This window comes from Orbilia oligospora, assembly GCF_000225545.1.
Source record: "Orbilia oligospora ATCC 24927 unplaced genomic scaffold scaffold00043, whole genome shotgun sequence".
Lineage (NCBI taxonomy): Eukaryota > Fungi > Ascomycota > Orbiliomycetes > Orbiliales > Orbiliaceae > Orbilia > Orbilia oligospora.
The window spans coordinates 2,354,594-2,378,488 of record NW_011645600.1 but is presented as its reverse complement, the minus strand read 5'-3'; the positions used below and the strand labels follow the sequence as shown (position 1 = coordinate 2,378,488).

At 46.1% G+C, this 23,895-nt stretch overlaps 10 protein-coding genes across 10 annotated transcripts; 7 read left to right on the top strand and 3 right to left on the bottom strand.

The window, feature by feature from the left end:
• Positions 1–329: 329 nt before the first annotated feature.
• On the top strand, positions 330–1,889 carry AOL_s00043g699 (uncharacterized protein; the record flags this gene model as incomplete). The annotated part of the gene is made up of 1 exon (XM_011121185.1): positions 330–1,889. The coding sequence occupies one exon, from the start codon at positions 330–332 to the stop codon at positions 1,887–1,889; it is 1,560 nt and encodes a 519-aa protein (XP_011119487.1).
• A 78-nt stretch (positions 1,890–1,967) lies between these two features.
• On the top strand, positions 1,968–2,382 carry AOL_s00043g698 (uncharacterized protein; the record flags this gene model as incomplete). The annotated part of the gene is made up of 2 exons (XM_011121184.1): positions 1,968–2,044; positions 2,112–2,382. The coding sequence occupies 2 exons, from the start codon at positions 1,968–1,970 to the stop codon at positions 2,380–2,382; spliced, it is 348 nt and encodes a 115-aa protein (XP_011119486.1).
• Positions 2,383–5,845: 3,463 nt separating this feature from the next.
• Positions 5,846–9,514, top strand: AOL_s00043g697 (uncharacterized protein; the record flags this gene model as incomplete). The annotated part of the gene is made up of 3 exons (XM_011121183.1): positions 5,846–8,477; positions 8,531–8,993; positions 9,058–9,514. The coding sequence occupies 3 exons, from the start codon at positions 5,846–5,848 to the stop codon at positions 9,512–9,514; spliced, it is 3,552 nt and encodes a 1,183-aa protein (XP_011119485.1).
• A 742-nt stretch (positions 9,515–10,256) lies between these two features.
• AOL_s00043g696 (uncharacterized protein) lies at positions 10,257–11,020 on the bottom strand (the record flags this gene model as incomplete). Its single annotated transcript, XM_011121182.1, has 2 exons — positions 10,257–10,342; positions 10,423–11,020. The coding sequence occupies 2 exons, from the start codon at positions 11,018–11,020 to the stop codon at positions 10,257–10,259; spliced, it is 684 nt and encodes a 227-aa protein (XP_011119484.1).
• A 773-nt stretch (positions 11,021–11,793) lies between these two features.
• On the top strand, positions 11,794–13,062 carry AOL_s00043g695 (uncharacterized protein; the record flags this gene model as incomplete). Its single annotated transcript, XM_011121181.1, has 3 exons — positions 11,794–12,258; positions 12,329–12,922; positions 13,006–13,062. The coding sequence occupies 3 exons, from the start codon at positions 11,794–11,796 to the stop codon at positions 13,060–13,062; spliced, it is 1,116 nt and encodes a 371-aa protein (XP_011119483.1).
• A 207-nt stretch (positions 13,063–13,269) lies between these two features.
• On the bottom strand, positions 13,270–13,970 carry AOL_s00043g694 (uncharacterized protein; the record flags this gene model as incomplete). Its single annotated transcript, XM_011121180.1, has 3 exons — positions 13,270–13,704; positions 13,789–13,864; positions 13,936–13,970. 3 exons carry the CDS (start codon positions 13,968–13,970, stop codon positions 13,270–13,272), a joined length of 546 nt encoding a protein of 181 aa, XP_011119482.1.
• A 678-nt stretch (positions 13,971–14,648) lies between these two features.
• Positions 14,649–15,498, top strand: AOL_s00043g693 (uncharacterized protein; the record flags this gene model as incomplete). The annotated part of the gene is made up of 4 exons (XM_011121179.1): positions 14,649–14,732; positions 14,815–14,995; positions 15,211–15,307; positions 15,384–15,498. The coding sequence occupies 4 exons, from the start codon at positions 14,649–14,651 to the stop codon at positions 15,496–15,498; spliced, it is 477 nt and encodes a 158-aa protein (XP_011119481.1).
• A 601-nt stretch (positions 15,499–16,099) lies between these two features.
• AOL_s00043g692 (uncharacterized protein) lies at positions 16,100–17,611 on the top strand (the record flags this gene model as incomplete). The annotated part of the gene is made up of 4 exons (XM_011121178.1): positions 16,100–16,221; positions 16,292–16,598; positions 16,705–17,104; positions 17,178–17,611. The coding sequence occupies 4 exons, from the start codon at positions 16,100–16,102 to the stop codon at positions 17,609–17,611; spliced, it is 1,263 nt and encodes a 420-aa protein (XP_011119480.1).
• Positions 17,612–17,970: 359 nt separating this feature from the next.
• Positions 17,971–19,977, bottom strand: AOL_s00043g691 (uncharacterized protein; the record flags this gene model as incomplete). The annotated part of the gene is made up of 5 exons (XM_011121177.1): positions 17,971–18,759; positions 18,834–19,255; positions 19,320–19,397; positions 19,469–19,570; positions 19,641–19,977. The coding sequence occupies 5 exons, from the start codon at positions 19,975–19,977 to the stop codon at positions 17,971–17,973; spliced, it is 1,728 nt and encodes a 575-aa protein (XP_011119479.1).
• Positions 19,978–20,559: 582 nt separating this feature from the next.
• AOL_s00043g690 (uncharacterized protein) lies at positions 20,560–23,399 on the top strand (the record flags this gene model as incomplete). Its single annotated transcript, XM_011121176.1, has 6 exons — positions 20,560–20,631; positions 20,745–20,829; positions 20,910–21,573; positions 21,626–21,800; positions 21,864–22,160; positions 22,221–23,399. The coding sequence occupies 6 exons, from the start codon at positions 20,560–20,562 to the stop codon at positions 23,397–23,399; spliced, it is 2,472 nt and encodes an 823-aa protein (XP_011119478.1).
• Between the last annotated feature and the right edge of the window lie 496 nt (positions 23,400–23,895).

Here is a 23,895-nt window from a genome sequence, read left to right as displayed (position 1 = left end):
CTAGTGGAAAATACAAAGCTGCTCCCGAAATGATGTTCTTGTACTAGACTCTAAGATTCCATGCGTTTCTATGGAGCTGTAAAGCCGAGCGTTAAGATAGTTAACAGCAAATCCATGGCCGGCCGAGCCACAGCAACGAGATTTATTTCGTGCGAATTATAAAACAAGGACCCTTCTTATTTCTGCTCCTTTCCCCTTTCTCCTCTCTTCTTCATCCACAGCCCAAACAAATATTTCCAGTATTTGATTTCAGCAACGGATACCCTTTCCACACCGACTACATCTATAGAGCTAGTATCGATACAAGTGTTATCGATACGCCCCCACCTATGGATTCGCAACGCCCGAGACTGATCACCGACGACCCACGCTGGTTGACGAGGGGGCCATTCCCATGGTTGACATGGGCTGTGGTCTTCTACGTCGTAATTGTGGCCATCTCGGTGGCTCCAGCCGTGGGCCATGATCTCGCCAACGCCGGCGCAATGCTCGTTGAGTTCTTCAACGAAATTTGCTACGTCTACGTAGCACCTGCCCACTGGGCCCCCGACGCCGACTTGCATCCCGATGCAAGTCTTTTCTTCTGGTACGCACTGGTTGCCGCTTTCGTCACCGGACAGGGCTTGCTTCGTGAAGAAGCAGAGGAGCTCGACTTCGAGGACGCTTCGGTGGTAACACCAGAAGCTGAGAAGGAGAGCGAGCCTGCTAAGCTTCCGAGCAGGCCAGCTCCGGCTTCGCGCGAAGTAATTCGCGCATTTAGGAAGCAGATGAAAGAGGCTTCCAAGCGGAAGGCTGAACGGCTTCAGGCCCGGTCGGTCCGCAAGCGCTCCGGCCCAACTAACGAGGGGCCAGTTGAGCTGAAGGACGAGGAGGTTGAGCCAGAGGCTCCCTCCGTCCCTCTTGCTCCGGCCCCTCGTTATGTTGACGCAGGGGTGCAAACGGATGATACGGTGGGTGCAGCACCGGAACCCGTTTTTGTGACCGAACCAGAACCGGTCATTGAACAGCTCGCAACGGACCTCGAGGCCTCAGTGGTCGAGGAAGTTGAGGATAGTGACGCCGAGGATGTCTCGGTAGAGGGGTCTGAAGGGAGCGGTTCCCTTGACCAACTCTGGGAAGGTCCGAGTGGACTTTCGGAAGACGGGGAAAGTGAAGAGGAAGAGAGTGCTATTCTTGAGGAGGCAGATAGCCAGGGGATGGAGGAGAATGAGGAGAGAGAGAGAGAGAGCGCTAGTTCTGAGGAGGCAGAGCGCCAAGGGGATGACTGGAGCGAAAGAGAGAGCGCTATTTCCGTGGAGGCAGAGCGCCAGGGGATGGAAGAGGAGCAGGTGAAGGCTCTTGGGGCTAAGAGGGAGATCAAGAAGATGCCGCGGGGTCGTGCGGGGCGGCTCGACGGATCTCAGTGGGCCCAGTTGAGGGCGGAGCAGGAGAGGGAGAGGGTGAGGATGGAGCAGGCGAGGGAGGAGAGGGTGAGGGCGAGGGAGGAGTTGATGGAGATGGAGGAGAGGGTGAGGGAGGAGAGGGAGTGGCGGGGGAGGAAGGAGAGGGAGACTGCAATGCCAGTGGAGGCAGAGCAGGAGGAAGAGGAGGTGATAGAGGAAGAGGAAGAGGAGGAGGTGGTGGAGGAAGAGGAAGAAGTGGTGGTAGAGGAGGAGTATGAGGAAGAAGAGGAAGAAGGGGAAGAAGAGGAAGAAGAGGAAGAGGAAGTAGAGGAAGTAGAGGAAGTAGAGTATGAGGAGTATGAGGAGTATGAGGAAGAGGAGGAGGAGGAGGAGGAGGAGGAGGAGGAGGAGGAGGATATGCCGCCGGTCGAGGAGGAACCGGCTGAGGTGACACCGGTTGCGGGCCGGAAGATCCTCATACCGCGCAGCCGTAGGGCTGGCGTGTAGGTATATAATGAGGGAAGGGCCGCAACGGGGTGGCAGGGCCGGGGGACAGTGAGCTCAGGAGCAGGAGGTAGGGCCGAAATGGGGTGGCAGGGCCGGGGGCAGACCAGAACAAAGCAGCAGAATGGAAGGGCCGCAACGGGGTGGCAGGGCCGGGGGTAAGACGAACGAAGAATGAAAGGTGAAGTGCCTCTGGTTCGCTGGGGGTTACTTCTGGTCTCATAGGTTGGGGAGCTTGGACGAGGCACCTTTTGTTCTTCGGTCGATGTTGAGGAGGCTAGCTTTTGTTCACGGTCGTGGAGAGCTCGAGAGGGGGGGTGAAGACGAGGAAGACGAGGAAGACGAGGAAGATGAGGAGGGGGGGCAGGGGGGGGGCACGGCCTCATCAGATGACGACGATCTTTTCAACCGTTGTTATCGACAAACAATCATGATCCTTCTTTGGATTTTCGGATCTTACATGGCACCAACTTTGACACCGACGTTTTATTTATGACCTACTCTATTCGGTTTCTGGCCATCGGGATTCAACAGTGCAAGCGTTAGTTAACCGCAAAACTGAACACGCACTCCTGTATCGAGAATATACTGGATCCATGGATCTGGGTTCAAACCTTTCAAACAAAAATGATCAAACGACACTCGATATTCAGCACAGAACGGGCTTCAACAAGCTAGATCTGATACTACAACACCATCTCGAAGCATTCGCGAATTAGGACCTCGCGTGGAAACAGAAAGGCCGTACTCATCCGCTCCAACAAGCTGGTTATTACGTATATTCTGTCGAGCTTTTGTTTCAAGACGAAGTTAACCATCTTCTCGCCGAATACAACAATTCAAACGTACAGAAGATGAGTACTTTTACCTACTATTCAGGGGCTTATCTACATCTAAGGACTAAGTACCGAACTTAGAGATCGGAACAAAGGTTTAATAATGTTTTTTTCCTTATCATGAATTAACTAATAGCAACCATTTTACAGATCAAATCCTTGGAGCCAGTGCATTTACAACCAGTGGACACGCTTCAAGACACCACAAACACCTGGTTCGTTTCAATCAGATTCATGTCGGATCTCATGAATCTTCACCAAGTATTGAAAAGATAGCCCGTACGTATGGACGTACGTACTTATTTACTTACAGTGTGATCACCAATCGCTGTATAAAAACTACTGGACGGCAACTAAGCATACTCAATCACGATTTTTCGAACAGCACTGTCGGAAAAACCTCGACTTCGCCTACATGGGATCAATACGTACGTACCCAAAAGGTTTTTTTTGACAACGACGACCTTATCTTGTTTGATAAACTTCTAAAGCGTTACAACTTATCAAACACGATTGGTCATTTGAATTCACAGTCATCCAGCTGTTTCAAGCTGTCCATTGTCGAATCCGTCTTTTATTTGACACGAAAACTTGGTCTGGAATCCATAAAAAAATCACTCAGGAATACGGACTAAGTCAGCCATTTCTTAGGAATGAATTTGGCTGTAGCCTCTATAGAATGTTGTTTCCATGTTCTATCCGCGTTTCTTACGCTTCAATTTAGCATTGGTGTTAGTATAGAAACTATTGAGGCTAACAAAACGAACTGATCACATTGTTCCTATCAACCACTCGGTTGTTGAGCAAGTTTCGTTTGTTGAGATCCAAAAGGTGGTCACAGACCATAGTCTAAGCTTCGAAGACCGAGAAGCAAAGACACCAAGGAGGCGGGAGCAGGATCACGGAAGAGAATGAGCTGTCTTAGAATAGAACAATAAATAGAAACCAAACCAAATCAAAAAAAATAAAAAATAAAAAATAAAAATAAAAAATAAAAACGAAGAAAGAGAAAAACGAGAGCGAGAACGAAAATGAAAACAATAAAATATTTTTTTTAAAAAAAAAAAGAGAGAGGAGACCCTATTGAGTTAGAACTGCAACCCTTATGGAAGCAGAAACCCAAAAAGGGGAAGGAAATCAAACGAAGAAAAGGAAAAACTGAAAATGGGAGAGAGGAATAAAGAAAAGATGGGGGGGGCGAAGGGAAAGAAAGGATAAAAGGAAAGGGAAATTGAGATAATGCTAGCTTGGTCGAATGAGGTGCCGATGGGCTTTCCATTCTAACAACGAAACGAAAACTATGAAACAAACGGAGTTGAAGGAGGGAATCACGAATTCGAACAGGACTGAAGAAATCCATTCCGAACATAAAAGGAAAGGGAAATGGAATGGAACGGGGCAAAGATAAGGAACAAAGGCCACGAAAAACGTGGTCCGAAATACCGGTAAGCTTCCTAACTATGAGAAGCAAAAACCGAAGAAACCCCGGAAGGAACCCCAAACTATATATGCCAAAGGGTTAAGCCCAAAGAGAGGAATGAGAACAAGCGAGAGGTGGATAGATAGCAGGATTGATCTGATTAACAGGTTAAGGGTCACATGTATATACATCAGTTGCAGGATCGGGATTCGATAGATTTTACTGCAAAAGCTCTAGCTGTCTGCAGTACTGAAAATAGATCGTTTACTCGACATTTTTATCCGTGTAATATACTTCTACGTTGACGCATGATAAGTAATGATCCTCCAGGTCAACCAAGTATAAGTTCATTCTCAGATATACATACGCCGATATATCTTAGCTTTTAACGGTAAGGCTTCCCAGTATTGGGATTTGTTGTATTGTAGCCTACTAGCGACCTAGTGTGTGTGCACAGAATTACAATATATATATTTTCGTCTTAGTACTATAGTATACAGAGTTGAGTACTTTGGTAGCTAGTTCATAATATATTAATATCTCTAATACTAATATGGCTGATACTAATATGGCTGATACTAATATGGCTGATACTAATATGGCTGATACTAATATGGCTGATACCTACTAGTAGTATATGTAAATAATATATTGGATTCATCAATTACTCAGATCGGAAGTACTTCTACCAGAAGCAAAACTCATCATGACGTGTTAATAAATGGCAAAATCCTATAATTTACCTGTAATCTCCATACGCTGCTTACGGAATGCTATGTAAAGACCCTTGCTCAATACGAGATTAACCCCTGCTATTGCTTTTCGGTAGTCTCGTATTGCAGACGCGGTCCACACTTTTCAGATAGTTAATTTGAATTACTTCTCTTTATAGCTACACAACTGGCTACACAGCTGCGCAGTAGCTCTAGATGAATACCGCCTTATTATAATAACTTACTATTTGTCTATATATTTGAAGCCGTTCAGATGGTTCCTCATTGGGTTATTCTTATAAATTTAAACTAACCGGAAATCTCGTCTATTCTCATAATGGCACTCGGTACCGGAGCTTCTGGGAGTCTCTCGATCTCGCAATATATAATATACCTAATATAATCCGACCTACTTACTACTTTCACAGATGGGTCGTTAAATGGATGTAGCATCCGGACCTGTGAAATTGTGTTGGCTGTTGGAAATATACGCACGTTCATTGGTCATAGTATCCGATAGCCGAGGCACAAAGGCATAAAGAATCCCTGTAGAAAACGCCAGGCCGCAGCTACCCCGTAAACACGTTTCTCATGCAACCATGCGCCCGTGATATCGCAGCTGCCGGAGAAAAAATAACCTCGTGTCAACCTCGCCGGGTTCGATTTATCTTTCACCAATTTACCCCGTACCCGACTCGATATATTACCATCGAAACGTACCTTTTCGGAGAAATCTTATAGCTATGCCAGGGTTCGATAGGAAGCCGCGCCGGGGACGCCGGATTGCGTCGAACGACATCCATGCGACCCTGGTGATCGACGAGACTTTGATGGGAGAAGTTGGATTTGTATCTCGAGATATTTGGAATGAGCTCTATGGTGGTATTACAGCAGAGGAGGATGACGGAGGTTTGTAGTCCCAATTGACCTGACAGTTCTAGCTGTAGCTATGGAGAATCAACCTAGCTGACCATATCCGCCTTGGTAGCCATGCCTATTACACATGTCGCTCTCTCACCTTCTCCAATACCCGCTCCAACGTCGTGTGCTTCTCCATGGATTGTAATTCCGACGACTATTCCGCCGTTAAACTCCTCTCAGTTCCCGACGATACCGTTATCTACGATCCTTCTACCTGCTAGTGGAGCACCACATCCGTTATGGGAGGCATTCGCAAACCAGCCGTCGCTCAGGGCCGAGAATGGCATCAAGTTTCCAATCCAATTGACAGCTACAACCCCAATTGCCTTGACGAGCGTGGTTGTCGGCTTCTTCTCGACAGGCGAAGAAGGTTTGTTTGACGAGGAGACGATTGAGGAAATGATTACAAAGGGCCTGGATGACATGCGAGTCGTGCATACTGGTGATATTGTCCGTGTGCAATGGATGAGCGTGCTAGCAAGAGTTCGGCTATGCGAGCCAGTCGACCAGGGTGTAATAACCGAAGATACAAAAGTTATTGTGGTCAAGGAATCGAGGGGAAAGAAAACTGGGGAACCAGAAGATGGACCGCTAGCAAATGGGATCGACTTGAATGGCGTAGATGATAGCGACAGCGACGAGGATGTATTATCGCAAGGCGATGACGACGACGAAAATAATGTTGACTTACCTGGAGTTTCCACGTTTATGGATATTGCCACCACGTTAGGCACCCCGTCTATCAGTACGCCGCTTAGGAATGGACCTGGTGCTTCGATATCTGGACTCTCGGATGCACCCAAGGTGGTCAAGTTTACAGCAAAGCCACTTTCTCAAAAAATCCCGACTACCTTGCTACTTCCAACGCCACCTGCAGCGGATGATGCCGAAGCGAGAGTATATGTTAGAGTAAATGAACTGATGGGCCTAGGTTGCTTCAGCGGAGATTGGATTGGGGTGGCGAGTGACCATGGCCTATTTGGAGACAGACTTCCTAACGGTAGCCGTGCTTGGAGACCAGCAAAGGTTTACTCCTTACCTGAGCTCTACGCTGGAAAGGAGAAAGTCAAAGTTTTGATGAAAGGCTGTGTCTACATGTCTCCATTGCTTCACGCCAATCTGGGTTCTCCGAGCTCCGTTGTTTTGACGAAGTCCCCATTTATGAACCCTTCAAATATACAACAAGGCGCTTTGCTGTCACCAGTTACGACCGCACCTCCTAGTTCAGCGACACCCCAAATCCCTCCTACTGCCAAGGAGGTGACTCTGCTTCGGATATCTACACCTATATCCACAGATAGAGCTCTACAGCCGTCCCTTCTGGCTGGGCTTAAAACTTACTTTGAAACTTCACGCAAAATGGTCAAAGTTGGAGATCTAATACCAGTCTTAATCGATGAGTCTCTAGGTCGTAACCTATTCTCCCCAGCTGCATTGCTACCTCCAGATGCCGAAAATGCAGAAGAGATACCTGGCGCTGGTGACGAACTTCTTTACGGATCACACGGTGGAGCAGGAATTGGAGTTAACAATACTGGAAAGCTTTGTGCTGCCTGGTTCCGCGTCGGCACGATAGCACCTACCGACGAGGCTACCAACGCTTTTAGTAACGGCATGACATCACAACAATGGGGTGGTGTAGCTATCGTCGACCCAGGAAGCACAAGGATGGTACAAGCAGGAAGCGAAAGGGGCAGGATTCCACCGACATTGAACAGCCCTTGGGAATATTATCTTAATATTGTTCCGCCCCCAATTCCGAACAACCCACCTCCAATCCACCCCGCTCTCGAGCTCCCAAATAATTACATATCTCCTGTGCATCGCCGACTGCGAGAGCTAATCTCAGCCGCTACATCATTGCGTTCTATTAAGCTTGGGCTTGCACCATTAGCGGTGCTATTAACATCCACCCAGCGCTCGATCGGAAAGAGATTGCTTGCCTACCGTGCGGCTTCCGATGTTGGTGTTCACATCTTCCACATTGACGCTTACGATATCATTGGCGAAGGTGGACAAGCTAGCGATGTCAAGACCGAAGCATACCTCCGAGCTCGTTCTGAACGAGCTGCGTCTTGCGGTATTGAAAATTGCGTGCTACTCATCAGCCATATCGAAGCATTTACTGCTGAGAGAATGGCTGAGGCCCTACGGGATATCGTCGCAGATATGAGAATTGTCATTGCCACAACGACAGATGTGGATAAGGTACCTGAACCTGTAAGAAATGTGTTTACACACGAACTCGAGGTTGGAGCACCAGATGAGGGTGAGAGAACTGGGTTACTGAGACAGATAACACAAGAAAGAGGTGTACGACTAGCAAAGGAAATTGATCTCAGCACAATCGCTCTCAAAACCGCAGCCTTGGTAGCCGGTGATCTCGTTGATGTGGTGGAAAGAGCTATGACGGCATGCAGTGAGAGGATGGAAGGGTTAGCCGCAGAAATGGAAGGGGTTACTGTGAGAGATATACAACTGGCGGGCGGAGATGCTAGCTGTCTCAATAAACAGGATTTTGAGGCTGCTGTTGACGCTGCGAGAAAGAACTTTGCGGATAGCATCGGTGCACCGAAGATTCCCAATGTGTCCTGGGATGATGTCGGTGGATTAGCGAATGTCAAGAGTGCGGTTATGGAAACCATTCAGTTGCCGTTGGAGAGGCCAGAGTTATTCGCAAAGGGCATGAAGAAGAGGAGTGGTAAGTGTAGTACCACCAAGTTTACTTCAGTAAACCTATCTAACGTTCTTTAGGTATCTTATTCTACGGGCCCCCGGGTACCGGAAAGACACTTCTTGCCAAAGCGATTGCTACGGAGTTTTCCCTTAACTTTTTTTCCGTCAAGGGTCCGGAGTTGTTGAACATGTATATTGGAGAGTCTGAAGCCAACGTCAGAAGGGTTTTCCAACGTGCTCGCGATGCCAGGCCTTGTGTCGTGTTCTTTGACGAACTGGATTCCGTGGCTCCGAAGAGAGGAAACCAGGGTGATTCCGGTGGTGTCATGGACAGAATTGTGTCCCAGCTTCTCGCTGAATTGGACGGTATGAGTGAAGGAAAAGAGGGCAGCGGTGGCGTGTTCGTGATTGGCGCAACCAATCGTCCGGACTTGTTAGATCCTGCTTTGCTTAGACCTGGTCGATTCGATAAGATGTTGTTCTTGGGTGTCTCCGATACTCATCATAAGCAATTGACTATATTGGAGGCGTTAACAAGGAAGTAAGTTTTAATCAGCGACTTGCCTACAAGGGTATCATGAAAATGGTGCTAATAATATCTATAGATTCACTTTGCATAACTCATTATCCCTTGCAAAGATTTCTGAGACTTTGCCCTTTACATACACCGGTGCAGATCTTTATGCCTTGTGCTCAGATGCAATGTTGAAAGCTATCACACGTCAGGCATCAAAAGTTGACCAGAAGATCAAGGAGATGGAGAACCCCGTTTCTACCGCATACTTCTTCGACTACTTAGCAACGCCTGATGATGTAGCAGTGGCTGTTACAGAAGATGACTTCATGGAAGCAAAGAAGGAGTTAATTGGAAGTGTTAGTCAGAAGGAATTAGAGCACTATGACCGGGTTAGGCAGATGTTCGAGACGGTCGATGAGAAGAAGGGTGACGCAACGGTTGATAAAAAGGGGAAGGGGAGAGCAATAGAGATTATGGTTGATGGCCCTGGTACAGGCGGAGAGGGTGCTTTTGGAGACGACGGCGACGAAGAAGGGTTGTACTAAGCATTGAGCGCTTTTGGGAAGGTTTATTATGACTAGAGTCGGATAGATATATACGTGTAAAGTAGTAGTTACTTTGCATTACATGATTAATACCACCAGGTATCACAAAACAAACATCTATCCTCGCTGCCTCTGTCGAGATTTTATTTAGCACTACTTTGTCGATATCGTTAAGTCAAGCAAGTATGTAGTTTCTATTCTTCCCATCGCGGATATGGACCCGTATTTAATTCGTCACTGTCCTCTACCCTGGCCTTCCAACTCCGAACCCCGAGTAATTCCCCAGTCACAATCCCTCGCCATGTGCAAACCGTAAAAAACAGCCAAATTATAAACATCACAATCCCCATTATCGTACTCCATACCGCCCAGGCTTCTGAATCCAAACTAGTCGGTTTGCCAAATTGTACGGCAGACATCGTAAACACTCCCTAGGCAAAACGAATAGTTTTAGAATTATCCTCTCCTTATGAACGGCTTGCAAGATATCTTGGGTAGGTATATATATAAGTATATATTATTACTAACCCACGGAAACACTACACTCCAACAGCTCATACTAAACTTCGTCGCCTTAATACCACCGTCTTGTCCCCAAAGCGCCTGTATCGTTGCAAGTATCGCATAACACCAAAAAAAGAGTCCATACCCCCAAATCATCAGGGCGCAAAATATACAGCACGTCCCAACCACAGACCCCGCAGCACCCTGAATAAAAGCACCTTTCCCATAACTCCCAAAACTATTCGTCGCCGCGGTCCCCAATACCTGAAGAGCAAACGACGTCTGTCCTGGGGGTCCACAAAGCACAAAAGTCTGGTAGATCATCTGTGGAGGCATACTATACCCGTCGAATAACCTGGCGATGTATAATGCATCATAAGCTAATGTTAACGGAGCTGCCATACCTATCAAGATAAAAGAAAAGATAATCAATGGGATTTGTAGATTTGGGGAGACTTTAGCGAAGACGGAGATGACTCCTGCGCCTGCTGCTGCTGTTAGAGCTGCTATGAAGGGTAGGAGTACTACTGGTGTTATGTTCTTTACTCCCGGATGCTCAAGTTTTAGAAATACGTAGGGTATACCGATACATGCTATCGACGCCATCAGGATGTTAACCCATGTCAGAGTGTAGGTTATTAGACCCCAGGGCGAGCCCCATGCTGATACGCAGACTAGACACATCATGTTGATGATCGTGGAGAGGGTTATTGATATTGAAGAGAGGGCAGCGGTTTCGGTGATATCGTTTCGTAGGGCTGATTGCACCTGTTTTGGGTATTTGTAGCATCTGATTAGGTAGACTGTTAATGTTGCGAGGTATATTATGCATGTGTAGAGCCATATTATTATTGAGATTACTCCAAGACCTTTGAATTGGTGGTTTAGATTCCGGAGGACGAGGGAGAGGACACCGGTTCCTTGACTGACGAGGAACCATTGGGATGAGAAGTTGCGGAGGGCTAGGTCCCAGGAGGAAGAGGAGGAGGAGGGGGGACTCATAGTCTAGTTTGTAGGGAGAGTGATCTATAAGCTATGTCTAGGAATCTATTAGGTAGATAGACATATATTTAGAGAGTACTTTATTTCTCATTATATAACGATTTAAGTAATTATCTAGTGAGTTACTATATACCCTTTTCGAATCGCTACTCCGTATAAACTAGTCGATATACTGCTTTTAGTTTATATAGCTTTACGTAATTCCATGCCTTGACGTCACTTTTCGACGTTAATATTTCCGCTATTTCCGTACTTTCTTCTGGATCAATTTACACAAGGTCTCGAAGTAAAGAAGATTTTAGATCGTACCCGTATGATGCTAAAAATATCTTGTCGTAAAATACATTTCCATTCTATGGGTTTTCACGACAAGTGCCTTCTCCAAGGGAAATTCGAAATTGCCATATGAATTTGTTGTATTTTATGCGTTGCCAGGGTTTTTGCGCCGGCAGCCGATTCACCGCCATTTAGCCTGCGCGACAGGCCCAAGCCTAAGCTCCCCTGTCGCCTGGCTACACATCTGGCCGCGCCCAACTGGCTAAATTGGATTTAATTGCAATTGTAATTGCCAGAACTTCAAACTCCTCCACGCGAACTCCAAGCAACCATTGGCATGACAGTAGATTGAATAGCCAGGTATGTGTATTCTCCCCGTTCTCGATTGACAAGAATGTCACTGTTGCTAACATCTATCGATCAAGATACCTCTCTACCGTAGATATCACGCCCCTAGCTAAACCCCTCCGGCATTCATACAAACCCCCCCTCCCAAAATGACCTCCTCAGCCCCAAACAAAACCCCCATCGCATCCTGCCTTGTCGTCGGCGGCTGCGGCTTCCTAGGTGGTGCCATCGTCAACAGTCTTCTCCAAAAGCATCCAAAGTGTCGGATAACAGCAGCGGATATCCGTCTCACAAACCAGTTGGCGGATTCCAATGTCAAATATGTAACAGTCGATATCACCGACCTATCTTCTATTACCTCCGTAATCGAGAATGCGAAACCTGAAGTTGTGATCCATACTGCCAGTCCCGTGCACGGATTGGGTAAGGAGATCTATATGAAAGTTAATGTTGATGGGACGAAGAATGTGGTTAAAGCTTGTGAGGCTACGGGAGTGAAGGTCATGGTTTATACATCGTCGGCTGGAGTGGTTTTTGATGGAAGTCCGTTGATTAATGTGGATGAGACGGAGCCCTTCCCTATTATCCCTTACGATTCGTATAACGAGTCAAAGGTATGATGAAGTCTTTCTTTATATCAATATCTCGCTAGCGACGATAAATACTAACAGATACCAACTATAGGCGATCGCAGAAACCTTCGCTCTTGAAGCCAACGGCTCCAATGGCATGCTCACCACCGCTCTACGACCAGCCGGTATCTTCGGTCCAGGCGATCGTCAGCTCGTCCCCGGTTTCATCAATGTCGTCAAAAACGGTCAAACGCAATGGCAATTAGGCAATAACACAAACCTCTTCGATTTCACATACATCGACAACCTCGCCATCGCCCACGTTCTCGCAGCTTCTGTCCTGCTACACCAGCATGCTACCACAGGAGTCAGCGATCCGTCGGTCGACCAAAAGAAACGTCTTGATGGAACACCGATATTTGTTACAAACGGACAACCGGTTTACTTTTGGGACTTTGCGAAGGCTATATGGTGCCATTATGGCGTCTATAACGCTGGTTCTATTGTGCTCCCTAGGAGTGGGGGGTTGGTTATTGCTGGACTTGCGGAGATTTTCAGTAAGCTTATGGGACGCGAACCGGGTTTGACGAGGTTCAGGGTCAAGTTTTCGTGCGCACATCGTTATTTCGATATTAGGAAGGCGAAGGATTTGTTGGGATATGAACCAGAAGTTTCGCTGACAGAGGGTTTGAGGAGGTGTATTGAGGTATGTATTCCCCCCACCCGCTCTTCTATGGTCGGGATTCTATGAAGTTTAGAGGCTAACATTATATGTTTTTGCTACAATAGTGGTTTAAAGCTGAAGAGGAAAAGACGGCGGCGGCGGCGGCATCAGAGAAGCAGTAGATTCTTGAGCAGGAGTTTAGTGTCTTTGGTGCATTCTTGGATGATGATCTCGGGCAAAACCTTTTATACTACATGCAGCGGACTGTATTAATATAGACTATCCTCTCTTAATGAAGTTTAATGTTTGTTTTTTTTCTTCTTACGAAACCGAATTCAATATGATACATGCAAATTTAAAGCCGAAGCTAGAATTAATAATTATTTGTATTAATCAAGATCCGGCAGACTATCCTTTGTCCTCTCAACCTCCGCCAAAGCCCCACAATTCTTACAGGTCCTTAGACTATCATCACTCCTAAACTTATTAACCGCCTCTTTGATCTGAGTACCCAAATCAGTACAATAGAATGAATCTTCATACACCACTTCTTTGCAATCCTGACAGTACCATCTGAGTCGATCGAGGTTTCCCTCGGGACGCTTCTGTTCGAGAACTATGCCGACGGTATCGGCGAAGCGGACGGGGTTGTGGGGGGTATTCGGCGGGAGGAGGAACATGTCACCTTCGCGGATGATGATGTCACGGAAGACGCCGTCGTCTACGATTTTTAGGACCATGGGGCCTTTGTATTGGTAGAACCATTCGGGGGTGGTGTTGATGTGGTAGTCTGTGCGGGCGTTACCGGAGGCGCCGCCTACGATCTTTTTTTTGTATTAGTAAATTTGTTATAGATTTTTTTAAAAATATATTTTTGAAAGTTCGTGAATGAATGTATCCATTCTTACCATGACGGTGAAGTCTTCATTGTAGACGCAGTAGTTGTTGATTGGGGGTTGGAGGAGATGCGAGTTCTCCTTGAGCCTGTGATTTGATCAGTCTATTATATTATATTATATTATAACTGACATCAAATGAGTATCAATCGTACGTACCACTTCGGCAAGTTCAACGGGCTAGAAATAGGCATATTCGTCCGATACTTTTTGCAATTAAGCCGCCGCTTTACAGTTTAGAAATTTATATTTATCGGGTTGTTAAGTTATAATTAATATGCACACGCACATGTCCATTTTATAAGGTAAAAACCCCGCAGGTTTATTTTCGGTGGGACTACAAATTCATTCCAACTTTAAAAACCCCAAAATCGTATAACAGCTAGTTGGAATGCAAATGAAGGTTGTTATCTGACTATCACAAGGATATATAGAATAGGATAGGATAGAATAGGATAGGATAGGATCCTATTTCGGTTTTCAACGGAACGTTAACTGGCTGGTTTTGATGGTTTGGTTTTATGCAATCGAAAAGGAAATGGCCGAAAGCTGGGAAAACAACCTTGCAAGTTTTGCAACCTATGCACAATTGTGCGACGCTTAACTGGAACCGTGCAGAAACTGCCTCACTTGCATGACGAGGACGAGGACGAGGGGAAAGGAAGCGTGACCCTTGACTGATGCGATGGGTACTTGCATTTTTTATATTTAATCCGGGGAGTCTGTCTGTCCTTTAACCCCCCGCAGGATCTTAACATCTTAAGACTCGAAAGACTCCAAAGACTCCAAAGACTCCAAACTAGACAGCTGCATCATCAACAGACGAAAACGTTAAACCTCCGCGAGCATTTGGTTTAATCCGTCGAATTCAAATGGATCACAGCCAGCACGATCATTCCGCCCATGCCAACATGGATATGGGACACGGCGATATGGGCGACCGCTGCTCCATGAACGTACGTCTAACTATCACTGATTCGTAGTGATTACCTACCTATAATATACTAATTATATGAATGTTAATGGATTGTTAATTAGATGCTGTTCACCTGGGATCCAACCAATCTCTGCATCATCTTCCGGTCATGGCACATTCGCGGCACCGTCTCTCTCATTTTCTCGCTTCTCGCTATCGTTGCTTTGACTGCCGGTTACGAATTCGTTCGCGAAGTTAGCAGACGGTATGAGGCTAAATTGGAAGCCAAACGTGGGATCCTGAGTACGTTCCAATATCCATCCATCCATCCATCACCACCCTTACATTACCTTCCTACACACTCTGTTTTATTGCTTGAGGCCTCTCCCTGTTTTTGTGCTATGTTGCCCTGCAATTATGAACACTCGGAATGAGTCAAGTCTTAATTTACACGGACGTCTTTTGTTATCATCGATCATAAGGAACAGCCGTAGATGAATCAAGCTCATTGCTACCAGGACGAGAGGGACCCGGCGGGACGACGATTCAGAAGGATGGACAACTTATCAAGGCATTGCTGTATGCTCTGCAGGTATTCTATTCGTTCTTCATTATGTGAGTATCTTATCTTTCTTTTTTAATTTCCTTCCTCCCCCTTTGTATGTATGGAGTATTAATAGGGGCCATCTAGGTTGCTGTTCATGACTTACAACGGATGGGTTATGCTTGCTGTCGCTGTCGGCGCTTTTGTCGGATATATGATCTGGGGGAATACTTCGGCCGTCAAGTCGGTTGCTTGCCATTGATCAATTATCTCCAGACTTAAATTATAAGAAGCACTTGCATGCACTTGGGTATTAATTTATAGTTATACTCGTGCAAGTTGATTATAAGAGGAAGTCGAGAGAGTCGGATGCCGTAGATGAATTGCTAGTGGACAGACTGTATACTGGAGCCTACTTGAGCTTAGACCAGACATCGATTGATCATGATCATACATCATTACATTACATTACATTACATTACAAATACACTATTTAAGCATACCATGTGCACAGCCATGCCACGCCATGCATGAAGCCGTGATATATTATCATATCGATATCGACATACGCATCGCATCGACCGAGCCGAATCAACTAACCCGATTTGGCGGGGCAATTGAAGGTCTTGGCAGGGACCCAACTTCACGCGAAGATCGAGCGAACGGAATTGATTAATTTGCATGGTCGCGTCGGAGGCAAAGTTAAATGTACTTTTGATATTTCAATTCAGGGGACTCTTCCTCTCTTTCAAATATTCGTTTTCTGTTTCTGTTCCTCTCTTCCTTCATATCTACTTAAGTAGCTAATAAGGGGTACTTTATTATCTATTCGCGAATTAATATTCGATTTCGATTCAGCAATCATGTCGAAAGGCCATGCGACCGCCTGGGCCCAGTTGCCCGTTTCCTTGAACCAACTCTGTCTTGCGACTGTCTTACGCTGCGGCCAGTCTTTCCGCTGGAAAGCATCTGGTCCTGACGAATGGTACTTATTCTACATCATCTTTCTTGAATACTCGAAATATACTAATATGGTGTATTGTATATATCATCAGGTCCTGCGGCTTCTCTGATCGCATCATCTCCCTTCGTCAATCTCCAACCCACCTACACTACCGTGCCACCTTCCCATCCCCACCACCAAAATCAGCAAAAGATGACACCGTCGAAATCGTCAAGGACTACTTCAATCTCTCCATCGACCTGGCCGCCCTCTATGAAAAATGGTCCTTAGCAGATCCAAACTTCAAGAAGAAAGCGGGAGAGTTCAAGGGTGTTAGGATGTTAAGACAAGATCCGTGGGAATGCTTGATCGGGTTTATCTGCAGTAGTAATAATAATATATCAAGGATCGGGCAGATGGTATATTTTTTTCTCTCATCTTGATTCAGTTACTAAGTACCTAGGTACTTAGTTAATTATTCAAGTGCGTGCGATGCTAATCTTGGGATTTTACTGGTATGAATAGGTCGACAAGCTATGCGCAACCTACGGCACCCCACTAGGAACAATAACCCACACCTCCACGACCCCCTTATCACCTTCCTCCCCATCATCGGAGAATAAAACCCCACCGACCGAAGTCGCATACTACTCCTTCCCAACAATCGAAGCTCTCACAACCCCAGACGTTGAAGAAACCCTCAAAACGCTAGGCTTCGGTTACCGTGCGAAGTATATTTACAAAACAGCATGCATGGTACATGAAGACCGCCCGAAGGGGTTTTTAAATACTTTGAGAGATGAGAAGGATTATAAAGAAGCTCATGCGGAACTTATTCAATTCATGGGTGTTGGGCCCAAGGTTGCGGATTGTGTTTGTTTGATGAGTTTGGATAAGATGGGTGCTGTGCCGGTTGATACTCATGGTATGTGATTCGGTTCCTTTTTCTCTCTTGGGCCATGTCTTTATGGATGGAGGACTAATGGGGGTGGTGATAGTATGGCAAATCGCTACGAGAGATTATAAGTTCGGGAAGGGGAAGCATAGATCCCTAACTCCAGCTGTATACGAAGCCGTCGGTGATCTCTTCAGAGAGATGTGGGGTGATGCAGCCGGCTGGGCACATTCTGTACTGTTTACTGCGGATTTGAGGACCTTTTCGGACAGGTTAGAGAATACGAAGACTACCACAACTACAACAGTTAAGAGCAAAACAAAGGTAGAGGTTGAGGTTAAGGAAGAGGAAGAAGACGAAGAAGAAGACGAAAAGATAAAATTGGAAGACGTGAAGATAGAGGAGGTAGAAGAGGAGGAGGTCAAAACCATTGAAAGGAGAGTAAGAAAGAGAGGTGCGAATGGAGAGGTGAAGGCAGAGGTTGTAGTCAAGACGGAGGAAGTAACTGAGCGAAGAACAAGGAGACGAAGAGGTTAGTGGAATATTTGAGTATTATACTGCGGTCTTAGTTATATATTACACTGGCAAGCATGGCGTTTTGGATATCTTGCTTCTACAGGTTTGCAATATTATTACGTTCACAGTATAGCTTTAGAGAAGTCTGTACCATATTACCTATCATTCATCATTCCGATTGAATTCACGTCCCATATATATATATATATATCTACTTAAGTACTTAAGTATATATATACCATAGTCCCAAACTTATATATCAAGCGTCGGGCTTCTAAGAGTGGTATCGAGTTCTCATTTCTTTCAAATCCAACAAATGCGCCTACAGAAACCCAACAAATACAGCTATATACATCATATACCCTACCGGAGCATCTCTCTCACTGCTTCAGCTTTCCCGGCCACTGCGCCGTCTCATCACTTTTTAACCAAATACTCTTCATTTGCTCCAGCTTCTTCTCCATCTCCGACAATTCCTTCGGTGGGGTTCTAAATGCTACCTCCCACGGCAACCTGAACGACACGCAATACATCGACTTCACCGGAGCCACGGCTCTCACATACCCAACGGAAATCCCTCCTTCAGGGAAGGATTCCTCGGATATAACCTTCCCAGAGCCAGAGGGAGCATTCTCCGCCCCGCCGCTAGTTGTTGCCTTTTTAGAGTTATTCTCTTTAGTCTTTGCCTGCATGGTTTGGGCATATAAATCCTTTAGGTTGTCTGTTCTCTCAACCCTCATAGGATAATCCAAATACCCCGATACAACCTGACAAATCTCTTTCGCAGCCTCTTCGATATCTTTAAGGTTGTGCCGATTGAACGTATAAACGTGGATGATAGGTAAAGGATACTTTTCCTCCTGTCCGGGCGTTGCTAAAGATTTGGATGGATCCTGGAATAACGGCTCTAATCCGGCGTATAGACCGATGTAGGCGTCTAGGAATTCAACGGCGGAGGCAGGAAGGTTCATGATGAAACGTTTGAAAACTTTGGGGATTGTGTAGGTTTCTATGGGTTTTAGTTTTGAGTTGATGGCTGGGTCCCGAGGAGCGTTTGGTGGGTTTGGATCGAATGTTATGGTTTTACCTCCATCGCGGAGAAGAGCTTTACTGCTGAGGCGGATGAATTCGCGGCCGTCGGTGTTGAAAGGGTAGACTAGGCTTGAGACCTGTTGGAAGTTTAGTATGTATGATATGAGTCGTATATATAGAGATCGGGTGGCGGATTGGGTGGTAAGCATACCCTATTCTTCTCAACATTCCGTACCATAGACTCGTAAGAGTCGCCATTCAAATCATTCGCCCATACTAATGCTCTGTTATGCCTCGCAGCTGGGATAGCGAATGGTCCCACTCCAGCCATAACATCGCATACCGCATCGCCTTTCGCACATAGATTTGCAACCCGGTCGTGTTCGTTTTCTAATCTCGAATTCCAATACACCTTCGCGAAGTCGAAGTCGTAGTGACAACCGCTAGAACGGAGAGATACTTGGGTATCTGATTTACCGGCAAGGATTTCCATGGGGAAAGTGCGGAATTCGCTGTGAGAGCCGACATCTTCGATCTTGGAGACGACGGTTTCAACGGTTGGGTTCTTGTCCATTATTACCTGGGCGATTACTTCTTTGTAGTTTGTGAATTCGCCGTGGATGTTTAGATGGGCTGGATATGAGAGTTAGTACCTTTGGAAACCAGCGTGGATTTATGATGGATGAGGCACGCATACCGATATGCCCGGTGAGAGTAAACCCACGATGTATTCCATCGTACCTATCCCGTGGCAGGATTGATTTCAAGATTTCCTCTGTGGAAGGCTGAGGCTCAGTAAGCTATTACTGCAAAAAGAGCGACCTTAGGACTAGCAATTCATCATACCTGATCCGAAATCTGCATATGTCAAGATCCCTTCCTTAGGTACCAATTCAACTTTATCCTCTTTGACAAGCTGAGCGAGGTCCGCCGGCATAGAACTCTCATCTATCCACATTCTTTAGTCTGATATTGAAACCCCCCAACAGTCTTGATAACGGAGAATATATTTACCCACCATCTACGTTCACAGATGGTAGCAAAGGTATGATATACGTCTGCTTCCCCTCATCACCATAAAGCCGCTTGGGATCGATTACTGTACGATCCAAAGGGTCGAGTAAAAACACCGACCCCGCAGCTTTTCGGATTCTTTGAATATTTCGTTTGTCCTTGATATATGCTGCAACCGTTGGTATTCTCTTTGTGAAAGCATCTCGGTCGAGGACTTTCATGCCCAGGTGCTGCGGTGCCCGGAGAAGAGACGACGGGTGTAGGAGGGCCCTTTTTAACATTTCTTCGTCTTGTTCGACGGGGTTTTCGACTGGGGTACTCGAGGACTTTTTTCGATTCATGATGTCCATTAGCTAAGCCTGGTCTGGATCACACGACTGGCATGATACATATAATATGACAAGAACATACCATTGTTACGATGGACGAAACTGGAGGAGAATTCGAATCTACGAACTGGCTATGGTCGAGGCTTCCACTGCCCGTCCTAGCATGGTCGACGATCTAAAATTGTTGAATCTGAATCTGTAAAATGTAACTGAAGATCAAAGTAATTTTAGATTTCATGACTCTGAAAAAAACTAGAAATTTCCAAATGTGACTTTTCTGGTAAGGAACAGACAAACAAAGTATTTTAAAAGCTCCCCTGCAAATTGTTGCTCCCAAAAGAAAACCACCGAAACCCAACCTGAACCAAACAAGCTACCAGCCGGAGCTAAGCTAAAGCTACCCACCCCGCCTCCTGACGGTTCCACGCTTCCATTACCCGCTTTCAGGCCAGATTGGATATCGCCAGGGATCGGTTACAAAATCTACCTAGATACTTACTACTTATTTACTTCTTTACGATTATTATGTCCTCTCGTTCTTCTTCCCGTACAAACTCCTTCAGGGCTTAGAGCGCTCGTGGGAATTCCAACAGTATGGCGAATAATAACGAGGGAGTTCGCGGGCTGTATCCCAGTCTGCCGACCTTCGACTTAAGTCATTTTTCGGTACGTTATAACTACCCCCTCGGGATGGATGGATGATGCGAATAATTTGATTGATTGATTAATTGATGGATGGATGGATATGGCTAACAACTTTTGTTGATGATGGTATCTAGTCTAAGGAGTATCTCGTAAAAGACTTCATCGAGAACCTCAGTCAGAGTGTACAGATCTCGCGTCGGCAGGGTCCTAATGCTAATGGTATATATCTACACGAAAGGCCTAGTTCCAAACGGCTTCTCAAGGAGTATTACGTTCTAACAATCAATCTACCGAAATAGCCTTCGACCCGAAACCTTACATCCGAACCTTCGAAGCCGCCGTCGCACGGATTCGCCAACTCGATGATGACCTCGCGGAACAAGAAAGCGAACTCAAAGAGGCCGTCAGGCGCGCAGAGAGTGACCACGGTCGTCGCGTTCAAGAACTCGGTCGCCGGCTCGAAAATACACTAGATGAATTCCAGAGACTCGATGTTAACATTGGTGGAAAGGCCGTCTCTATCGGTGGTGAGCTGGAACAACTCGATAAACAAAGGATGCGAGCTATGGACGCCAAGTTCTTGATCGAGTGTTATGTTGAATTCAGAAAGGGGGATAGCAGTCGATTGGAGAAGATGAGAAAGAGTGGATCGATCAATGACAGTATCAAGTGTGCGAAGATATCGCGTCAGTTGATGAGTATTGCGTATAAACTCGAACTTCCGAGTAATGACAATACAAGAATGTTGATCGAGAAGTTTTCGGAGAGCTTGGAGAAAGATCTTTTGGCACAGTTTGATTCGGCTTATAGGCAAATGGATATCACGGCTATGAAGGGATGTGCGAAGATGTTGCATGACTTCAACGGTGGTAATTCTGTCAAGGCTCTGTTTGTGAACCAGCATGAGTTCTTCATCACAAAACAACATCTGGTCACGAACGAAGTCGTCCTAGGAGGTGATATGTGAGTATTTTGTGCAAATTCATGAACATGTATCAGTGCTAACGATATCTAGATGGGATAAACTCCCGGACCCCGACGCAGATCCACCGCCATTGGAGAGGAGTCTAGCAGAGATCATCGAAGCAGCCAGGACGGTTATCATCCAAGAATCTTCGTTGATTAAAGATATTTTCCCAATCCCTGGAGATGTGACCAAGAGCTTCCTCCAGCGTATCTTCCAGCAAACCGTCAGTACATTTCTTCCCATTTTTTTCAGTTGGTGTACGGGTACATTACTAACTCCCTTGTAGATCCAGCAAAGACTCGAATTAGTCCTTGAGAAAGCCGAGACAATCTCGCCCCTCGCATTCCTAAGATCCTTGCAATCCGCAAAGAGCAGCCTCGATACGCTCGTCGACAAGCTCAAAGAACATAGCGAGGAGTTGAACGATAAAGACACCAACAATGAGATTGCTTCATGTCTTGACCAGAATCTTGATGATTTGTTCACCCCTTACCTCGAAGGAACCATCAGATATATCGAACGAGAGAAGAAGTCTCTGCAAGACCTCTACGAATCCATCCTATTCAAGTTCAATACCTTCCATGTAAGATAACCCTCTCACCAATTGTCAACGTGGTGATATGAGACTAACATCGGACCACAGACGAGACGCAAGAAGCTACAGAATACTACGATGCTTGACAGATGGAGAACTCAGCTTCAAAATAGCACCACAAGCGCTCGAGACAGAGTCATCACTCAGCTACAGGATACAGATCCAGCTACCTCCCGACGAACAGAACAGCTGCTCAGACTTGCAGGCCTTGGATCGTTCCGTGAAAAGCATCAGAATAAGGACGAAAAAATCACAGAAATCGATCTCGAGGAAACAGATGGGCTGCTGTCTACGGATATCTCGAAGAGAATGTTGAAATGGCTCGCAGAGAGTATTGGGAGATCTTTAGAAATCGGGTCTTCATCTGATATGCCTAAGGATGCCTCGGCTTTCCTCGTTGTTCTCATTGACAACGTCGGGTTGTATGTTGAAACTGCACTTGAGAGCTGTTTGGATTTCGCAATCACCGCCGAAGTTGCAAAGAACGAGCCAGATATCAGCTACTTCTCCGAGCTCAAGTCTGCCAGCATCATTCTCAGTCTCATGCACAAAACGATCCACACCGCCCTCCTCCCACTAGCTCAAACGTCTCTCACCATCCGTCGCGAAATGTCTCTAGCTTCTCATCGTTTCTTTAGCAAAGTCGAAGACCGCATTAATCATATTATCCAAAAGACTGTCGACGTTGTCCTCAACCACGCTACCTCCCTTCTCAACAAACAGCCAAAACGTGACTATCGACCTCGAGATGAAGACGTCTCTTTGATGATGTTACAAACTCCGACTTGCCTGGCTATCTCCACATTCCTCGAAAAGGTCCACGCAACCGCTAAGATCGCACTCACTGGCCCGAACCTCGTCTCGTTCCTCTACGAAATCGCAACAGGGTTCCGCACTCGCTTTTTGGAGAACCTCCTGAAGAATAGCATCAACGTTGTCGGCGGTATCTCGCTGACTAAGGATATTGTCTTTTATCAGTCGATGTTTACCCAATGGGATGCGGATGAAGATCCGAGTAACCCTGTCGGCACGGGGTCTGTGAAGGAGAGCTATGAGTTGCTGCATGAAGTCGGGAACTTGTACGTCGTCCCCGCAGCTGCTTTGAAGGACCGGTTGAAAGATGGACTGTTGGCCAAGGCGAAGAAGGAGCTGTTGGTTCCGTATCTAGCTAGGAGAGAGGATTATTATACAGCGGGTATTAGTAAAGCAATTGCAGAGATGGCGTGAGATCGATGAGATAAAAGATATTCGATCCGGGAGCTTGCGTGGCCCTCCTCCCTCTACCTCTCTTGCTCTTGAAGATTCGGGATAATTTGTTTTTTAGGTGAGCTCCTTTTAGCTGGGGATTTATTTGTACAACCTGGATGTAAGGCGTTTTTTTTTTTTTTTTTTTGGCTTGTTTTAATTATTCACCTCTACACAATACAGTGTATACCGGACCATGGGGATTTTTTCTTTCTTCTTTTTCTTTCTTTCTGTTAGCGAATCCGCATACACTTGTATTATATTCGGATCTCGAAAATTGAAACCGGAATGACTATCCGAATCTACGAAGTATACCGAGGTGGTGGCCTATCCCTTGAGGCAGGGTCCCCCGGGGGGGGGGAGTGATTCCGTGGGCATCTATGTATAAGTTAACCCCGGGGAGATATTTCGCTATCCCAGATCTAGATCTAGATCCGTAACATAAGTAGACGCCCCGCGAATAATCGGAGTATTCTAC